This window comes from Palaemon carinicauda, chromosome 32 (assembly GCF_036898095.1).
Source record: "Palaemon carinicauda isolate YSFRI2023 chromosome 32, ASM3689809v2, whole genome shotgun sequence".
Classification (NCBI taxonomy): domain Eukaryota; kingdom Metazoa; phylum Arthropoda; class Malacostraca; order Decapoda; family Palaemonidae; genus Palaemon; species Palaemon carinicauda.
The window spans coordinates 76,928,617-76,949,266 of NC_090756.1; the positions used below are offsets into that span (position 1 = coordinate 76,928,617).

General features: G+C 43.7%; 1 protein-coding gene across 3 annotated transcripts in view; it reads right to left on the reverse strand.

Annotated features, from left to right (window-relative positions):
* LOC137625391 (uncharacterized) overlaps positions 1-20,650 on the reverse strand; it is a 74,262-nt gene that overhangs the window by 10,555 nt on the left and 43,057 nt on the right. For all 3 annotated transcript variants that reach the window (XM_068356259.1, XM_068356261.1, XM_068356258.1), the window contains exon 3: positions 7,912-8,121. In XM_068356259.1, the coding sequence (XP_068212360.1) occupies positions 7,912-8,121 (210 nt within the window). The remainder of the gene's footprint in view (positions 1-7,911; positions 8,122-20,650) is intronic.

Here is a 20,650-nt window from a genome sequence, read left to right on the forward strand (position 1 = left end):
CTGTAGTTCCATAGCCTCTGTACCATGGTCTTCTACTGTCTTGGGTTAGAGTTCTCTTGCTTGAGGGTACACTTGGGCACACTTTTCTAAGTTATTTCCCTTCCTCGTGTGTTTTTGAGTTTTTATAGTTTATAGGCTATATGTAAGATCTATTTTAATGTTGTTACTGTTCTTAAAATATCTTATATTGTTCATTACTTATCTTGTAGTTTATTCATTCTTTATTTCCTTTCCTCACTGACCTATTTTCCTTGTTGGAGCCCTTGAGCTTATAGCATCCTGCTTTCTAAATAGGGTTGTAGCTTAGCAAGTAATAATAATAATAATAATAATAATAATAATAATAATAATAATAATAATAATAATAATCCATCCATATACCAAGGCACTTCCCCCAATTTTGGGGGGTAGCCGACACCAACAATGAAACAAAACAAAAAGGGGACCTCTACTCTTTATGGCCGCGGGGGCATATAAAAATTAGAATAGCGCCAACGTTATCCCTGCGTGTCGTAAGAGGCGACTAAAAGGGACGGGACGAGGGGGCTGGGAAACCCCTCTCCTGTATAAAATTCCTGCGAGACATCGACAATAATAATAATAATAATAATAATAATAATAATAATAGTAGTAATACTGTAATAATAATAATAATAATAATAATAATAATAATAATGATAATAATAATAATAAAAATAGTAATAATAATAATAATAATAATAATAATATGGTCGTCATCTTGACCGCACAGCATCTGATGTGTTTGATGAGAAAAGAAGCCGGAGATCAACCTTCTTTCTAACGAGTCCATCTTCAGGACACTGAACAGTCTGAGACACAGGAATTTTTTAAAGTAATAAAATTTCTACAGGACTCTCTTCTCCAATATTCTACAGAGACAAGAATTGAGTTAAAAGGGTTTTAGTTAAAATATCACTCTATGTAATTCTATCTCTTTTGTAATTACTTGAATTCAACTTTACCACAATGCCAGTGTCGGTCATTCCCACACCACAATGTAAACAACAGTACCAACAACCCATCATACAATGGCAAGTAACAAACCGAAATAGAAGTGACTGATGAGATGGAAGATCATCTGAGCGAAGTAAGACACTGGATGCAAGACAAGAGAGAAAAACTAAGGATACCAGCACTAAAAGCCTACAATCAGAAGAAACTGAAGGAAAAAGAAAAGAATTCAATGAAATATTGAATCTAATCTAGAGCTGTTCCATCACAGAAACTAACAACCTCGCATATGCAGGAGCGAGACTTGTTGTGGAATTCATGAATATAAAGATACAAAAATCACAACCAAATGAGCAGAGTCAAAGACAGTCCCCTTGGAAGAAGAGATTGGAAAACCAAATAACAGAGATGACAGCTGACTTGAGTTAACTTGAAGAACTGGCAGAAAACATGCTGAAAACGGCAAGGTACGGAAGGAACTGAAGGGTATACTGATGCTCTGTACCCTGTAACCTTGGTTGGGCATTAAAATACAGCGTGTAAATGTGTTTTCTGGGTCGACCTGTGACGGCCGGTGAAAAGGGTCCTTCTTTACACTTTTCTAATATAAATCTTCCAAATATACTAGAGAAAGATAAAAGCATGGAATGCAGAGGTTACTACCCTCGCGAGATCACCTTGTGGGTGTCGTGTATACAACAAGGGCGTGTGAAAACCACTATTCACAGGCTGTCTTCCATTTAGATAATCCCTTCATCAAAGGGGAGGGCCGTGACAGGCCCTAGAGAACACAGTTGGATTACCCCACCGACACCTACTACTCGCGCCCTCCAGGTCATCCTTCTGTTTTGGATTTGCCCAATAAGTCGTTAATTGTTTTGTTCAGTGTTTTTCGCAAGTGATTGTCGTTAATTCAACATGACTGACGTTGCTACTTCACCTTTACCAATGTTAAGTACCATAGTTTGTTTTGACAGTTTATTTCAGTACCGGGCATTTGTTCTTTTACCAGTATTATGGTTTTTAGTTTTGGAAGCGGTTGGCCTGCTTCGGTATCGGCAGCCATTTTGGTTGTGTTCGCTTCGGTAGTTTTTCAAGTTAATATTGCCCATCTGGTACTCTGTCATCTAGGTTATATCACTTACGTTTTATGATCAATATTATTATCATTATTCATTATTGGTTTTTACTATGGTATTTATTTGCTAGCAAGTCCAATTTGGACAAAGAATATCGATCTAGTCTTTGTTATAGTTATGTACACGCCTCAGGAAGGTGCTCGTTTTAGACTATATCTTTATGTTTATTTGTTACGTTGTTGTTATTCTTCGTTCTAGGTTATTACAATTTTATCATTATTCTTATCATATTATTGTGTGATTTTGGTTCTTTATTATGTAACCTTGAGAGCGTGAGCATAGAGTGCTCGTTTTTCTGTTTCTACAGTTATGAGTTACCCCTTCTCTCGTTTTCTTTATTAAGCTCGAGTAGAGGAGGTGGATTTCCCGTTTTCCGTTTTATACGATCACGAGTTATTCCTGCCTCCTCTTATTCTCCGGGTTGATGATATTACGTTTAATGATATTCACGTTTTATTGATGTGGTTACTGTTAACCCTTTTACCCCCAGGCTCTTTGGAAATTTCCAACCCTTAACCCCCAAGGGGTTATTTTTTCCCCAGCACATTTTGCAGCATATTTTCTTTAAATTGCTCTAACAGCCTTAATTTTTGTCATAGAGAGGTCAGGTTGGTCTCATTCTCTTGGAAAATGCCTGAATTTTCTTAAAAAAAATTATCAAAAATATGAAAAAAAAATTTTTTATAGCCTTTTTTTGCATGGACGTACCGGTACGTCCATGGGGGTAAAGGGATGGGTTTTGTGAAACGTACCAGTACGTCCTTTGGGGGTAAAAGGGTTAATATAGCTAGCACTATTAATAGGTTACGTTAGTGTATGAGTCATTATTTGGGATCGCTTTATGCCGACACCCGTAGCTCCACCTTGAGTTATACTTCGCTATAATGGATACTCATTGGGTGAGAACTAGTCAGATATTTGGAGTGCAACGGTGAAATCCGGCTGAGGCCTTTTGCACACGAACCTTTGTCATGACTGATCACAATTACATTCTTACGGTCCTTTTTCATCGAATCTCCGGCTTCACTGGAGATAACACAGACGTTCAGCATTGAGGTTAATATTATCGTACCGCTGAGGGTCACGATTTCACGATGACGGACCTTTGTCACCGGATCTCCGGTACAAACAGAGATCAATCAGACGATCAGAACCAGGGTACGAACCCTTTTTCATGAATAATCACAATTTCATTATTACGGTCCTTTTTCATCGAATCTCCAGCTTAACCGGATATCACACAGACGTTCAGCATTGAGGTTAATATTATCTTACCTCTGGTGTTCACGTTTTCACTATGACGGACCTTTGTCACCGGATCTCTGGTGGCAACAGAGATCACTCAGACGTTCAGAACCGGGGTTAACATTATTTTACCGATGAGGTTTATAGTTACATGTTACGTGGTTACTGGATATTAGTATTCTATTGGTTCATCTGTTCACTGACCAGAGTCTCAAGGAACAGTAGATAGCCTCTCATGGCATGGTTGGTTTTGACCTGGCTTTTCATTAGAAGGGGCTAGCGTTCGATCCCAAGTACTGAATAGAAATTTATTTCTATTTGAACACGATGTTGTATGCATATTTATCCAAATATATACATATTTATAATTAAATATATGCATAAATATAGACATTATTTTTAGTTATAGTTATTTGGTTGATCCCAGCCTGTGAATAGGATCACTAACCAAAGTTTCAAGGAACATCCAGACTTATGTCCCCTTTCTTTTACAGAAGGTCCGCCTACATGGTATGGTTCCCGGAGTCATGCACGCTCTGCTACGAGCTGTCCTCGCTACTCCGGACCAATGATGTAAGTTGGTTCTAATTTGTTTCTTTTTGGTATCCTTTGGCGATTTAATTTGATCCGGATTTATGTATGCATTGCTTATTGAGGAAACGGTCTTCTCCTTCATCACTAATCCCCTCACTTCTTTCAGGATGATGATGACTCTCCCCGGCCTGCAAGAGTGGGAACAAGGAGGTACTATTTCCATTCACGGTATCAGGCAACAAATCCTCTAGTTCTTTAAACATACTAATCCGGAATCATTTCCCCAGGCTCATGATATACGGACTGTAGATACCTCCATCAATTACTTCCAGAACAGGGACTTTGATGATTTTTATAAAATATACGGGTTGGAAATCCCCTATGGTTGTCAAACGCCACTATCTAAAGATCTTACAGGCCCTTAAATACCCGACAATGGCAGTGGGGAGCCTTTTCCCTCCCCATTAATCTCTACTTCTTCCTTTCTTCCATCTCTTCTCTTCTCCCTCCTACCCGCCACTCACACCACGTCGCCACTCTCCTGGGTAGTTCATTAGCCCGATGATATTTGCCATGTTTAATTTCTATGGTTTAACTGTTATTGTAGTTACCGTTCCTTTAATGTTTAGATATGCTTAGACATGTAAGGTTTGATGCCTTTTGCGATTCGACACTCAGTTGATTCCTTGTCGTCTTAGTTATTTAGCCTTACTTTCCCTATGTCATTTGGCTAGTTGGTAATTGGACGTTTCTTACATTATTATATTATATTATTGTCGTACATGGTGATTGTATTCTCCTCATTATATTATTACTTTATTGGGCTTGGAAGCATTCTCTGGTACATTTTCACCGGCCGTCACAGGTCGACCCAGAAAAGGGATTTTGACGAAGGAAAAGTCTATTTCTGGGGAGAGACCTGTGACGCCCGGTGACACTCTTCCCGGTTATTTTTGTACGGACCCATCCTTTCCTTGCCAAGCCATATGTTCTTGCAGAAGGATGACCTGGAGGGCGCGAGTAGTAGGTGTCGGTGGGGTGGTCCAACTGTGTTCTCTAGGGCCTGTCACGGCCCTCCCCTTTGATGAAGGGATTATCTAAATGGAAGACAGCCTGTGAATAGTGGTTTTCACACGCCCTTGTTGTATACACGACACCCACAAGGTGATCGCGCGAGGGTAGTAACCTCTGCATTCCATGCTTTTATTTTTCTCTAATATATTTGGAAGATTTATATTAGAAAAGTGTAAAGGACCCTTTTCACCGGGCGTCACAGGTCTCTCCCCAGAAATAGATATTTCCTTCGTCAAAATCCCTTTTTTAATTATCCGACTCACGAAGGTAGACAGAAACTATAAGAAAGAATGCATATTAGAAAGAGGAATATCACACATAACCACAAACAAACTTTAGAAGGTTAGCAACTTCAAAGAAATAATGACACAGTTCTAATACACAACAAGTGGATAATTTAGATCTGGACAACATCACTGAATGAACCACCGCAAAAGAAGCATGGGATATTTTAATCAATATCCACACAAATATAGATACATTCCAAAAAGTTGATTTGCTGATATAACTGTGTAAAGGCAGAAAATAGTGAAGAAATATCTGAGGGAATATAAAGAGCATGTAATCAGATTGGCCAGGGATGTAAATGCACCTTTAGGAGAAGCTGCTTAATTAGGCGACTCAATGGTAGCTGTGTTTGTGCTAAGAAGTCTTAAACATATTCCCAAATACCAAATCTTATTAGTCTCAATTCTCAAAAATTGAGGATCTAAATATAAAAATATAAAGTTGGCACTGCTTTTTGAGATGGATATTCAAGCCCAAATCATGCCAATGGGCATGACAAGGTCCAAAAACAGGGTATAATTTTGTGTTAAGAAAAGCCAAAATATATGATTGAAGGATTTGTATAAAATTTCATAACCAATAGTGTTTTGCTTACCTTCAAGAGTGTCCCATCAGCTAGGATACTCCCGAACGCACGAAACAAAGAAGAGAAGGCATCTAAGGATCTGTGGGCACTATCCTTCAGGTAGTGAGCAGTGAAGGCAGTCTATCTTTTCCATACACCCACTTCAACTACCAGAAGGTTCTTGTGGAGCAATAGGGTTGCAGCAACTCCATAGATATCATGTGGTTTGGGAGGGTTCCCAGTAGACTTCTCCCAAACATTTATAAGCTCTCAAGACTAATTCACGTAACCAGAAAGATATCATGTACTTGGTTACTTTTTTCTTCTTTCTTCCAGTACTCACAAACGAATTGCGAATACCTAGACGGCAAGGTGTAGTCCTCCTTAAGTAAAAGTAGATTGTCCTCACAGGACACAGTAGCAAATTGTCCGATTCATCAGTTACCTCCTTGAATAATGAAATGGACGAGTCAAACCAATCGTGATTAATAGATGAATTTTGGCTCTTAACTATAAATTCAGGTATGAATGAGAATGACAGATCTCTCCATCTCTTTAAGTTTGACAGGATACGATAGACCATGAAGCTCGCTCACTTGCTGCGATGAGGCCAGGGCAAGGAGGAACACTGGCTTTAAATTTAGGTCTGTCTTACAGAGGTTCATAAGGGGCCATCTTTAGGGACCTTAGAACCTCAATTACACTCCAAGTTGGGGGTCTGATTTCCCAGGGTGGATAAGATTGCTCAAAACTTCTAATCAAACCCGAGAGCTCCCACGAAGAGAAGAGGTCGGTTCCCTTCAATCTAAACGCCTGGCTCATGGCTGAGCGATGTCCTTTCATCGCCGTGACTGAAAGAAGTTTCTCCTCCCATAGGAAAAGTAAAAATTCCACAACAACGGGAGAGTTTTGGGGGTGTCTGGGAACTCTGATAATAAAGGATTGGACAAGAGAAATTCAGGACTGGAAAAAGAAGACTTCAGATTCTTGCCCTCCTACAAGGCTGAAACTGTCAAAGGGAAAGGATCTCGGACATAAGGAATGAGGGTCTACGTTGACTCGATTCATGAAGGTAACACAAGGGAACCCTTCAAGGCCTTGGGCAGGTTCCCATTAACACTTGTATAACACTTAAATACTAAATATAAGGAGAAGGGTTAACAAAGCACTGAGGAAGGTCAGTAACGAACGACCTTTTGTTGTTAACGTTGATAATATCCTTGCCAGGTGATTGCCAGATAGGGATCAAGTCCCGCTCAAACTCATTAGTTCCTATGGTCGCTGCAACCTCACCATCCTTGTGAGCTAAGGATGGGGGATTTGGGAGAGCCTGTAGGTCTATCTGCTGAGTCATCATCAGCCATTGCCTGACTCTCCCTGGTCCCAGCTTAGATAGAAAGGAGGCTTGGGCGCTGATCAATGCATATATGGTCAGTCTCTAGAGCATTGTCCTGCTTGATAGGGCAATGTCACTGTCCCTTGCCTCTGCCATTCATGAAGAGAAAATAAAAATATAAAATTAAAAAACCAAGAGCAGAGAAGTCACACAGCCACTAACATGACCTCACCGATGTACATGGTGAGCTCATGAGGCAGTTATAACTGGCTTCCCCACCCACGATCACTCTTCAACCTATTCGCAACAAAGCACTGCTAAAGCTACCTCAATAAATGACAAAGGTTTGTATCAGCATTGAAACAAATTCAACTTGCTCGCAAGTCCAAAAACAGAAGGATGACCTAGAAGGCGTTCGTGTGGTTGACGTGGCGTGGCCCAAGTGTGGTTTCTGGGGTCTTTGTTACGGCCCTTCCCTTTGATGGAGGAGTTATCTAAATGGAAGACAGCCTGTGAATAGTGGTTTTCACACGCCCCTAGTGTATACACGACACTCACGAAGTGCTCGCGCGAGGGTTGTAACCTCTGCATTCCATGCTTTTAATTTTCTCTGGTATATTTGGAAGATTTATATCAGAAAAAGTACAAAGAAGGACTTTTTCACCGGCCGTCACAGGTCTCTCCCCAGAAATAGATTTTTCCTTCGTCAAAATCCCTTTTCTTATAACAAAAACCTTAGATAAAAAATAGGATCTCACCTGAAAGTCTCCCTCTGATGAAATTAGAGGTGATTTTACAGAGGCATTAAAAACCTTAACAATTTCTTCTCTAAAAGAAAATATTTTTTCTTTCGATTCTTCGGCTTGCTTCAAATTATCCTGGACTTCATTCACGGCTATTTCCAATTTCTCATTCCTACTGATAAAGAATTTTTGAAGGCCTTGTTGAAGGACCCCTAGCCTGCTCTCCTGTTGTAAGAAGGCATAACATTAAATTTTGTTTAAGCATCCTTTGATAAAACCTGATTAAATGTTACTTCTTAGCTAATTAATTTTCAAAATGGTAACAAAAATGTAATATAAAATTTATCCACATTCAGCTAAATAAATAATAAATTATAAAAGAAATACTGTATGTAAACCTTTGAAATAGGGATTGCCTTCAGCACAGCTGGAATGGAATGGCTGTTGAAAACTTTAATAACAGGTAATGACAGGTAGTAAATGTAGGCAAATACTGTAATTCCACCCAGGAAAAATGACAAAATTGAAAGTAATTTGTATTTTACTTAACCATACAAAGGCGAGTACATGCTAAGGAAGCATCGAGAATAGGCACATTCTGACCAACTACCATAGAAGGGAGAACAGGGGTAAGAGGGTACGTCACCAAAGAGGCACGTACTGATGAGTACAACTTGAACCACAATACTGTATGGCAAGGAGAACTTTGGAGAGCAACCATAGAGGTGCGCATAGTCAAGGTGGCGTGCATCTGTGACTGCACTCTAGGTGCCGAAGCATAGGGCAATGGGGAGAGCGTGTGCGCTACTGAGGTACCGCGTACTTGTGGGTGTTCTAGTGCTGCCAAAGCAGAGCATACTGGGGAAGCGCGTGCTACCTAAGTACCCCATATTGGAAATTTCCTGTGAGTTTTGGGGAGAGCAACAGAGATCACACGTAGAACTTCATCAGGCAGAGGAGCTTGGCCCCCCCACACCTCGTCGAAGCTCAAGTGGTTCGGTGCACAAAACTGAGAAAGACTCACTCTGTTTGCCCACTGACAAAGCAGCATGGGAGAAAGTACTCTCACTTGCCAGAGCTCCGACAGGAGGGTGGAGAGTAGCCTTGCATGCTCCTACAGGAAGATAAACATGCTCTACTGGTTGCCAGCAAGGCAGCACTGAACTACCTACTCGCTGACACATAGTAAAAACAGCAGGTTCTTCCTCGTGAAAGGGAGAAGGCAAGACACAGGCCCCAAAAGACCTGGCATAACAACGCATATGAACACAACGGAGAGGGTCAGGCACTGTACCCAACCTCTGTACCCCATTGTTGTCTTGTTACGAAGAGCTGGAATGTGGCATGGACGAATTCAGCACCCGTTTCCTGAAACCCCTGGTGGGGAGCAACCACTCAAGCGAGGAGGGCCTCAGTCGTGAACAAGGCGGGCGCTCCCCACCAGGTGGCAAAGCTCTGTGCTTTATACTCCGCGGGCCCTCAGTGTCCTGAGCAAGTAATGTCTAGAGGTACACAAGGAGTAATCCGTGAGCTTTGAAGACTGACTGAAGTCAGCTTCTGGGTTCACCTGAAGAATATCCCCCAACTGGTAACCATGAGGGGTACTAGTCTGCAACTGCTCTTGTTCATCTGCAGAAGCAGAACAAACAAAGCAGAAACAGAGGATGCTACAGCAAGGGGTACGAGAAGCTCTTTCAGTGGATTACCACTAAAAGTCTCGAGGAGGAAGACCTTAATCAACCCATGAGGATGCAGGTGTGCACTCCCACTGGCTGTGTCGCCAGCTGCAAAATCTCCAAAAGCCATTTCTTTGAGGGGGGAACCTGGGATCCCAAAGGAAGGAAAAAGGTGCATCAGTAGAGAGAGACGTCCCTATGGGCAAGGGTGGCACTGCTTCACTACTATTATTATTACTATCATAATTATTATTATTATTATTAAATGCTAAGCTACAACCCTAGTTGGAAAAGCAGGATGCTGCAAGCCCAGGGGTTCCAAGAGAGAAAATACCCCCGTGAGGAAAGGAAACAAGCAAAAATAAAATATTTTAGGAACAGTAACAACATTTAAATAAAGATTTCCCAATATAAACCATAAAAAATTTAACAAAACAAGAGGAAGAGAAATAAGATAGAATAGTGTGCCCGAGTGTACCCTCAAGCAAGAGAACTCTAACCCAAGACAGTGAAAGACCAAGGTACAGAAGCTATGGCATTACCCAAGACTAGAGAACAATGGTTTGATTTTGGAGTGTCCTCCTAGAAGAGCTACTTACTATGGCTAAAGAGTCTCTTCTACCCTTACCAAGAGTACAGTAGCCACTGAACAATTACATTGCAGTGGTTAACTCCTTTGGTAAAGAAGAATTGTTTGGTAATCTCAGTGTTGTCATGTGTACGAGGACAGAGGAGAATCTGTAAAGAATAGGCCAGACTATTTGGTGTAGAGATCCAATTTAATGCTGTCTGACCAGCCAAAGAACTCCATAACTCTCTAGCGGTAGTACCTCAACGGGTGGCTGGTACCCTGACAAACCTACTACTTGCACAGAGTAGTTCTTTTTGAATGCCAGTGAAGTGCTAAGACCCGTGACGTTGTGAGCTCTGGGCCAACGGTCGAGAGAAATGGAGTCGAGTGTAGGGCTCCAGGAAGAGATCATGTTTCTGGTGATTCTCCTTCTGACTCTCCCCATACTGATAAATAGTTTGTTAGTAAGTGGTCGAGCTCTTGCGGTTTTCTTGAGATACTTCCTCAGCACCCTCAAAGAGCAGAGTAACAGCTGATCTGTTTCATCAGTTACAGAAATTGACTCGCAATCAGGAAGACCCCGAACCTACGATCCGATACAGCCGGATTTTGAGTCTTGGCAATGAACTCAGGGAGGCACTTGAGTGTCACTTGCCCCCGTCCCCTCAAATAGGCAATATTTTAGAACAGACCATAGAGCTTATTGACTTTCTTTGCAGAACCATTTCCTATGTCCTAGGTGTTTCATTGGGGACGGTCGCTGTAGCAGTGGTACTGAAGAGTAAGGGCAATAAATCATTACTCGCCTTCCTCCATCTCTCGGCAACTACCTGGATGTCCTCCACATTTAAGAGGAAGGGACTGTCCATTGAGGAGTTGCAAAGTTTCATATCTTTCCTCCTGGGCACTTGCTTCTGGAATTTCGAGATTATGGCATCACGTTGTCTCAAAACCAAGTTGACCCACTGGTTTGCATCACCCGGCAAGTGACAGCCACCGAAAAAGAAGCAAGATTGTCCAGAGACATATTCTGAGTTAAAGACAAAAGTGCTGCGTCTAAGGGAAGAAGTGACGGATCATCATCGACAATCTCGTAATACATCCTCCGTCATACATACTGCGGAGAAAGCAAATGAGATTAGTTCACAGACCTGAGGGACTGTGAGACTCCTGCCACTTGGGCGTAAGTCCTCATCTTGCCACCCTTGACCTCTCGACCAAGGTATGGCTACCCTAGTCTTGGTGGGTCTGGGGGTGTCATAATAAAGGGGCAGGACAGTGTACTTTCCCTCAGCTGGAACCTGATCCAGTTCTCCCAAGGAGATGATCCTTTGGATGATTAAAATCTTTCTGCTCCAAGGGAGAAATCCTCTTTATTGGATTGTTCCGAGCCATCGTCAAATGGACCTTCCACCCCAGGCTCACATCTATAGGAGCCTGCAGTGGGTCAAGGTCATCAACTGATCTACGAGCGAGACCTAAGACCTCGGAGAGGGGCCACTATGTGCAAGGCTTACGGAGAAGGACCTGAAATCCCGAAGACCCTTCCTCGAATCTGGCTGCTCAGAGGCCGAGTGCCAGTTCTTAGGAATGGTCTTCACTTTCTTCAGCTCCTGCGGTCAGATCCTAAAGTCTGCAAGGAGAGTAGGATTCTCCTTCCTCGCCAGTCCCTTGGATTTCACATCCTATGAGGGCATGGGAGGAGGACCTGGAACCTCCGCCATCAAGCCGATGATTCCTATCAATTCAGTGAGTCACTCTGCTCAGATTGTCTGCCAGCACATCCCTCTTGCCTGGAATGAAGGAAGCTGACAGGGACACTGAGTTACTTTCTGTCCGAGTATCTCTACTGCTTGACGACACTACAGAGGTATTGTCGCTTATCAACACCACGGAGTGACCAGCCAGGAACTGCTTGAACTGTTGGAGGGCTAGAAAGGCTACCCTCATCTCTAGGTAGGAGATTTATATGCTGATGCCTTTCTGATTCAGAACAAAGCCAAAGGTGGTATGATGCAGCATGTGGGTCTGTGACCCTTCTTTTGATGTATCAGAATAGAGCATCAATGGGGGGGGGGACAAGAAGGTCGACCCCTTTGCAGAGGTTCTCGTCTGCAATCCACCACCTGAGGTCTGTCTATTTCTCTGATCCTATCTGGATCAAGGTGTCCGGGAAATTGCTTGCCCGATTCGATTTGGACCTGAGCTGCCACTGGAAAGATTGTATCCTGAGATGGTCGTTGGGAACCAGACGGATCAGGGATGATAGGTGACCTAAGAGACACAACCAGCTCTGGGCTGAGAGTTCTCCATGCCTGAGAAAGGGTTCTGCTACCTTCCTCAGCCTCTCTACTCTTTCGTCTGATGGGAATGCTTTGTACTGAATGGTGTTTACAATCATGCCTAAGTATACCAGTCTTTGAGAGGGGAGCAGAGATGACTTCTCGAGGTTTACCATGATCCCCAAATATTAGTAAAGCACTAGAAGTCTGTCTCAGTTCTGAAGAAGGGTAGCCACCAAGTCTGCTAGAATCAACCAGTCGTCCAAATATCTAAGGAGAAGGATGCCAATTCTATGAGCCCAAGATGACACTACGGCTAACACTCATAAAGACCTGAGGTGCTGTGGAAAGACCAAAGTACAGCACATTGAACTGATATTGTTTGTTGTTGAACATGATCCTTAGATACTTTGAAGACAATGGACTGGGATCTAGAAGCATGAGTCCTTGAGATCCAGTGTGCACATGAAGTCCTGTGGTCTTATCGCTTGTCTGACGGTGTTCACTGTCTCCGTCTTGAATAAAGTTTGCTTGACAAACTTGTTCAAGGCCGAAAGATCGATGACTGAGTCTCCAGCCTCCAGACGCCTTTTTCACAAGATAAGAGTCAACTGAAGAAACCTGGGGACCTGTCAAGGACCTCTTGGAAAGCACCCTTCTCCCAACATGGTCTAGACTTCAGCCCGAAGGGCCAGCTCCTTCACAGATCCCTTCGTGTAAAAGCTTGAAGGGACTGGATCCCGAGTCAGTGGAGGGAGTGAATGAAAGAACGGGACTTGATACCCTGAACAAATCACTGCGACCATAAAGGGTTCGGCCCCGACCTGCAGATCCTCTGCCAGAGGCTTTGCGGGCATCCCCCACAGGAGGGCAGGAAGGAGGATTACACGTCATAGCAGGGGCAGAATTGGCCGGCACCCATATTCCCTCTAATTCCACAGAAAGAATTTGACATTTAATGGTCCTTGTTGTGAAAGGGTTTCTTAAACACCTGCGACGTCAATGTGGTAGATGTAGCCCTACTTGTCGGCAGTTTTGATGGAGGTTCCTTCTTCTGTGGCGGAGCTTGGTAGGGCCTCGATGTAAGGGCCCTTTGGAGGAGGGAGTCTTGGTTCGACTTCTTCCATCTTTTTGCCACCCGCTTGACATCTTCCGGCTCAAATAGAGAACTCCCCTTGAAAGTGGAGTTTCTTAGCCTGAACAACTCAGACTGTGGGACCTGCCAATGGAACTTTTCTATTATAGAGTCCCGACGCTTGAGGATGGTGTTCACCCATAGGTTCACCACCTGGTGAGAGAGGAACTCAATTGTCCTTGTACTGGACAATAGAAAGGTCTCCATCGACCTCCTGGCGGACATACGCGACCAGTTCTCAGTCCTAATTAGGTGAACCACAGACCCAAACCACAGGTCCACCCATGAAGTAGCCTGCATGACATACTTCGTGATGTTCTCTTGGTTGATGATCTCCAAAGCTGGGATGGAGACGCAGAGTCCAGACAGTCTCTCAAAGGGGACTACTCTGGTTAGTGCCTCTAGGGAGTGATCTAGAGGCAGGGCTGGAAGACCCTCATTGATAACCTCGAAATACCTCCTCTGCTGCAAAAAAGGCGGCAAGAAGTTTCAAGAAGGAGCCTGCTTGGAGGGAGCTAGAGGAGTCGATAGCCTAGGAGACTGTCTTCTTCCAGGCACTCTTCAACTCCTTTGACAAAGGCAAAGTTGCACTGGCCCTTGGGAGTCTCTGAGTACCATAGATATGGTCCAGGACCATGTCTTTGCCAACTTAAGGGGCTGTCAATGGAACTGACAGGCTGATGATGGCTCTTATGCAGGCCAGAACCTGCCAGAAGGCATATTCTGACTCCTTCTGCTCCGCTTCCGTTAATTTTGGGCTAGCGGCTCTAGGCAGAACTCTCACCCATAGGAGCTCGGGGTGGGAAGAAGTCGTCGGGATAGGCCATTGAAGAGGCGTCTCTTGCCGACGTCCCAGGAGGAAAAGCTCCTCTTAAACTCTCTTGCTGAGGTATGGAAGCTCTTGCTGAGAACTTCGGGATGGTCTTTGATTCCTTCGGCGAAGGGGAAGGTATTCCTCCAAAAGAGAGACGGCCTGGAGGCTGATGCTTTCCTAAGGGGACGTAGGTCCTTTCTGGAAGGAGGAATGATGTCTGGTTTGATGTAGGTTGGAGCTCTGGAGGGACCACCTCCATGGATAAGGGTCTGTCATAGAGACCTCCCTATCCTCCTATCCTCTGTCATAGAGACCTCCCTATCCTCCTATCCTCTGTCATAGAGACCTCCCTATCCTCCTATCCTCTCAATGGGGGGATAGCATTATCCTCTTCCTTTTCTCAGTGGTCGTACCGGTGCCACACGTACCCGTGGAGGATTCTCAGACCTACCTGGATTCTCCGCTCCGTTTCCTCTTAAGGGGGGAGGAAGGAATCTCCTGCAGAGAGGGTCTGGATAGTACTGACCCTTCGGAGCTCCTTCTGGGGTTGAACGGAGAAGAGGACCCGAGGGACATTAGCTGTTTTCAGGGGGATCCTGGGTGTGCTGGCCATCGACTGCATGCTAGGAAGAACCCCTGTAACAACTTGTCAAACTGCCTTAACCAGTGCATCAAGTCAGGCAGGCTCCCTACCGCTTGAAGTGCTGGCAAGAGGATCCTTTGAAAGGCTAAATGCCTTAGGTCTGGGTACCTGAAAGGAAGGGTTAACTTTCCTACCTAGTACAGCCGGTACCGGTCTGACCACTGGGGACTTTTCCTGGCGTTGTTCCTTCGAAGCAGCAGGCTGTTGGGCCTTTGATGATTCCCTCTTGAAGGGGAAAGGAATCAGTCGTCCGCCCTTCAGAGGTTCCCTCAGTGTCGGGACCTGGCTAACATAATTGGATGTGGACTCCTCTTGGGGGACTGGAGAGCGATGACGATACACATGGCAATGGGACCACACAATCAATCTGTAAAGAGAAAAAGAATTATTAAAATAATCATTTTAAAGTCAAATGAAAAGTCAAGACAATGGAGGGAGAGAGCGGCAACATCCACACCCTACCCGAGCAAAAAGAAAAGTGGGTGCTGAGCCCAGGTGTGTGAGTGAGTGAGCGGGGTACTCACCCCTCCCGTTAACTACCGGTTTTGGTAGTTATCCCTCGCTATAAGTCTTTAAGCTACGCCAAAAGTAATATCCCTATAAATAGTGAGGGTTTTGTATAGAGTGATGGAACAAATACAAATTGTATTAAAAATATTGTAAGACAAATTTGAAAGTAATTTGTTGTTTTCTCAACGACACAAACTTTGAACTCTTTATAGGGAACAGACTTTTGGTCGAAGCTGGAAGACTAGCCATAAGACTTTTAGCCAAGTATAACTGCCCAGCGCTAATTAGCGAGGTGGGTTAGGGGATAGTGCCGGCTACCCCGTTCACACGCACACACACCTGTGCTATATCACTACTTTTCATTGCAGACGGAACTTGCAGGGGCATAAGTGAAGGCAGGAGAAATATGTATAAAGAGCTAAAGGTTTGTATCACAGGAAAAATACAAATTACTTTCAAATTTGTCATTTGTTCCGACACTAAATACAAACCATTTCGCTGTTTATAGGAACAGACTCACCCTTAAGTGGGTGGAAGTCTTAACCAACTAGCTAGTTTTCCCCAGGGAGAATTATTATGAGAGCAATGCCAAGGACCCCTGGGCGTACGAGGCAAGCCAGACTCGAATGTACAAGTGGGTGAAAGATTACAATATTCAGACAGCGCCGCATAGTTACATGGGGAAATTGCAGTCTAGAATCGAGAATGAGTTCTCGGGTGAGAACAAAGGGAGACGGTGCTTTCAAGGGAGATACCTCCAGAAACGAAGTCATTCAGCTTGAACTCCGCCATAAAATGCTCACCATTAAGTACAACAGTGGGAGACAAAGGAAATTTATGCAAATCAGTGTAATCTGTCACTAATGACACTGGGACTGGATCACGCACTTCAAGTGCAGGGGCCGTAGCCATGGGATCAGTCTCTGGAAATGATTCGTGATCACTAGGCCCTACATTGGAATAGTACATTAGCAAAGGTGTCATTAATATACAAAGTAATAATTTCTCAGTCATCATCATCAGTTACCGGAGTCATTGATGTCTTCGGAAAAGGAGGAATGGGGTGAGGAATATCGTGCGTTGCAGAATCAAGCTTGCTCTTCTTGCTGTCAAAGGAAGGAGATGCAGATAGGGAACAATCCCTTTTACCTCATTTCTTTCGAGAACGATATTCCCCAGGAGGATGGCCACTCCCTACAATATTCACATGGAGATTCAATGGAATACCACTTACCACGGCAGTTCAGGTAAGAGGGATGTGGATCAATCTCGACCAGACTCATGAAGGTGTGGGGAAGACCGCATAACACTAGCATCACTAAACAGTGCACAACAATAATCCAATGGGGAATAAACTGTGATCGTAGAGCAGTATGTGGAAGTCAGCCTCTTAAATTGACCGTGATAGAGTGAAGCTTGCCTTGCAGCAGTATGTAACGTGGAATTGCCAAGTAACCTATTATATAGTTCCAGTTAGGAACCTTTCTTTCTTTCTTTCTTATTGTAGTAAATCGACAAAGGAGTAAACGTAAGTAAATAACTCAAAAGTTTGTATCTGCGAAAGAACAAACAGCAAAGGTAAAATCAATATACCATCATGGTCAAATGTTTAGGTAGCAGAAAAAAAGTTAAACCCAAATTATGAACAATGACAACTAAAGGTAATAGTTCAAACTTATATACAGTTCTTAAAAATGACATTTTCATAATAAAATAAAATTTTTGAATATACTTACCCGCTGGTTATATAAGAATGGCTAAAGTCCCTAGACGCCCAGCAGAAAATTCAAAATCTCACGTCTCTCGCAGATATGCCAGGTGTACATTAGTGCCCTCGCGGTAGTCAGGTAGAACTATACCAAACCCTTCAGATCTTCCATGCCCCATGGTCTCTAGTGGGGAGGAGGGTGGGTTTTTAACTTATATAACCAGCAGGTAAGTATATTCAAAAATTTATTTTATTATGAAAATATTTTTAAATATAAAACTTACCCGCTGGTTATATAAAAATGGCTGATTGACACTCTTGGTGGTGGGTCAGAGACAGCAACATAATTGGAAATTCACTTAAGCGTTACATAAACAACTTAAGAGGTTCTCACCTGATAAGGAAGCTGACTGCAATGATTCTCTGCCTCATTTTGTCTGCTATCCTTAAGAGATCAAGCGTTTCACCCAGGGGGCTAATGATCTCTAGGAGCTGTCAAACGGTGCTATAACCTATAATATGACAGGACCTCAACTAATACCCTTGTTCCGAGCACACCCAAGGAACAAATTGACCACCTGACCAAACAATAGATTGTGGAAGACTGACGACTAATCTCCACATACAACCATAACTTTACAAGTTCCAAGAGATAGAAAAGGGATTTTGACGAAGGAAAAATCTATTTCTGGGGAGAGACCTGTGACGGCCGGCGAAAAAGTCCTTCTTTGTACTTTTTCTGATATAAATCTTCCAAATATACCAGAGAAAATTAAAAGCATGGAATGCAGAGGTTACAACCCTCGCGCGAGCACCTTGTTGGTGTCGTATATCTAACAAGGGCGTTTGTAAAACACTATTCACAGGCTGTCTTCCATTTAGATAATCCCTTCATCAAAGGGGGAGGGCCGTGACAGGCCCTAGAGAATACAGTTGGGTTACCCTACCGACACCCACCACTCGCGCTCACTAGGTCATCCTTCTGCAAGAACATATGGCTTGGCAAGGAAAGGGTGGGTCCGTACAAAAATAATCGGGAAGGGTTTCGCCGGGCGTCACAGGTCTCTCCCCAGAAATAGATTTTTCCTTCGTCAAAATCCCTTTTCTGGGTCGAACCTGTGACGGCCGGCGAAAAAGTACCAGAGAATGCCTTCCAAGCCCAATAAATTAATAACATAATGAGGAGAATACAATCACCATGTACGACAATACTATGATATCATAAAGTAACCGTCCAATTACCAACCAGCCAAATGACATAGGGAACGTAAGGTTAAATAATAATGACGACAAGGAACCAACTGAGTGTCGAATCGCAAAAGGCATCAAACCTTACATGTCTAAGTATATCTAAACATTAAAGGAACGGTAACTACAATAACAGTTAAACCATAGGAATTAAACATGGCAAATATCATAGGGCTAACGAACTACCAAGGAGAGCGGCGACGTGGTGTGAGTGGCGGGTAGGAGGGAGAAGAGAAGAGATGGAAGAAAGGAAGAAGAGGAGATTAATGGGGAGAGATAAGGCTCCCCTCTGCCATCGTTGGGTATTTAAGGGCCTGTAAGATCTTTAGATATTGGCGTTTGACAACCATAGGGGATTTCCAACCCGTATATTTTTTAAAATCATCAAAGTCCCTGTTCTGGAAATCATTGTTGGAGGCATCTACTGTCCGTATATCATGAGCCTGGGGAAATGATTCCGGATTAGTATGTTTAATGAAGTAGAGGATTTGTTGCCTGATACCGTGAATGGAAATAGTACCTCCTTGTTCCCTGATAACCAAGGAGCCAGACGAGCGGGTGGCAGTTCTAGCTAAAAAGGGGCTTGAGAGTGTGACTGTACACGGAGAAAAATCCTGGGGATGAAGAATAATCTTCCGAGAGGAGCACCTATTTTGCGGATCCTCATTTTTTAGCTAGGGAAGCTTTGTCTGGAAAGGAGTACTTCGGCTGAAGGGAGGAAATCTATGTTTTCCAGGTTTCGTGAGAGCTGCTAGTTCTGATGTTCCATCACCTGAGGCCATAGCCGTTAGAAATAAAGTCTTCCTAAGAAGAGTGATATAAGAGCAGGATTCATTGTCCGTGTCCATCGCAAGTTTGAGAACACCGTTCATAGACCAAGAGTCCTTTTGTGGCCGAACCGAAGGTCGAAGCCTAGCACATGTTTTTGGGGTTGATGAGAAATAGGAATCAGCTAGGTTAATGTTGAACCCAACAAGGTAGATCTTCTTCAAAGCTGACTTGATGGTGGTTAAAGTGCTAACTGTTAGGCCTTTGTCAAATAGGAACCTCAAGAAAGAGATGGCTAAATGCGGGGACATACGAGTATGATCTGCACTCTTAGGGAACCTACTAGTTGTTAACGGCCGAATCATATTGGCGAATTGTCGAGTCCCTTTTTGTCCCATTCGATGAAGAGATCGTTTCCGGTTCAATGTTCGCATCTCTACGAGCTGCCAACTTCCTGTAGTCCACAAAGTTAGAGTTTTGGCTATCCTTGAGTAATCTGACACAGTGAGTTTGGATACTCGGGTCAGTTTGAGGAACGGGATCCGGATGGGACTGAGTTTCAACTCGAGGAGGAGAGGAAACCAACTGTTCTTGGCCAGTGAGGTGGTACTAAAGCCACTGCGCCCGGGAAGGAGCGTAGTTTGTGTAAAAGTTTTTAGAAGATTCCCTGGGGGAGATAGGGAAATCTTCTTCTAATGGTTCCAATCCCGGGGTAATGCGTCCATGGCATAAGCCCGAGGGTCCAGGGTTGGGGTCACATAACAAGGAAGTTAGTGATTCATCTGAGTTGCGAATAGATCTACCTGGAGGCCTGGAACGAGCCTGAGTATCCACCGGAATGAAATTATGTCTAGAGACCATTCTGACTCCAGTGGATCCGTCCTGGATAGTGAGTCCGCTCTCACATTCTGGCCTCCCGCTAGGTGAGGTGCTGACAGGAACCAGTTCTCTTCTGTTGCCCAGGCGAAGATAGTGACCAGGATCTGATTCAGGTTGGGTGACTTGGATCCTCCCCTGTTGACGTAGTGTACTGCGTCTGTGCTGTCTGACACTACTCTGATGTGGGTCGACCTCGGAGGAGAGTCTCTCTTCAGGGTCAAGAACACTGCCATGGCTTTGAGAACAATGATATGGGACTGTTTCATGGAGAGTGACCAAGAACCTGAAACATCTGATGTTCGGAGTAATCCCCCCCATCCACTTAGAGACGCGGCTGTATGGAATGTCACTTGTGGAGGTGGGAATTGTAGAGGAACCGATTTGGAGAGGTCCTTCGGTTCGGACCATGGGCGTAGTCTCATTTTCAAGACAGAGGGGATCTTCGAGACCATGTCTCTTATAGGTACTGTAGCTCTCTTTCTCCAAACTCGATTGATGTCTTTGAGTTTGGCTTTTATTA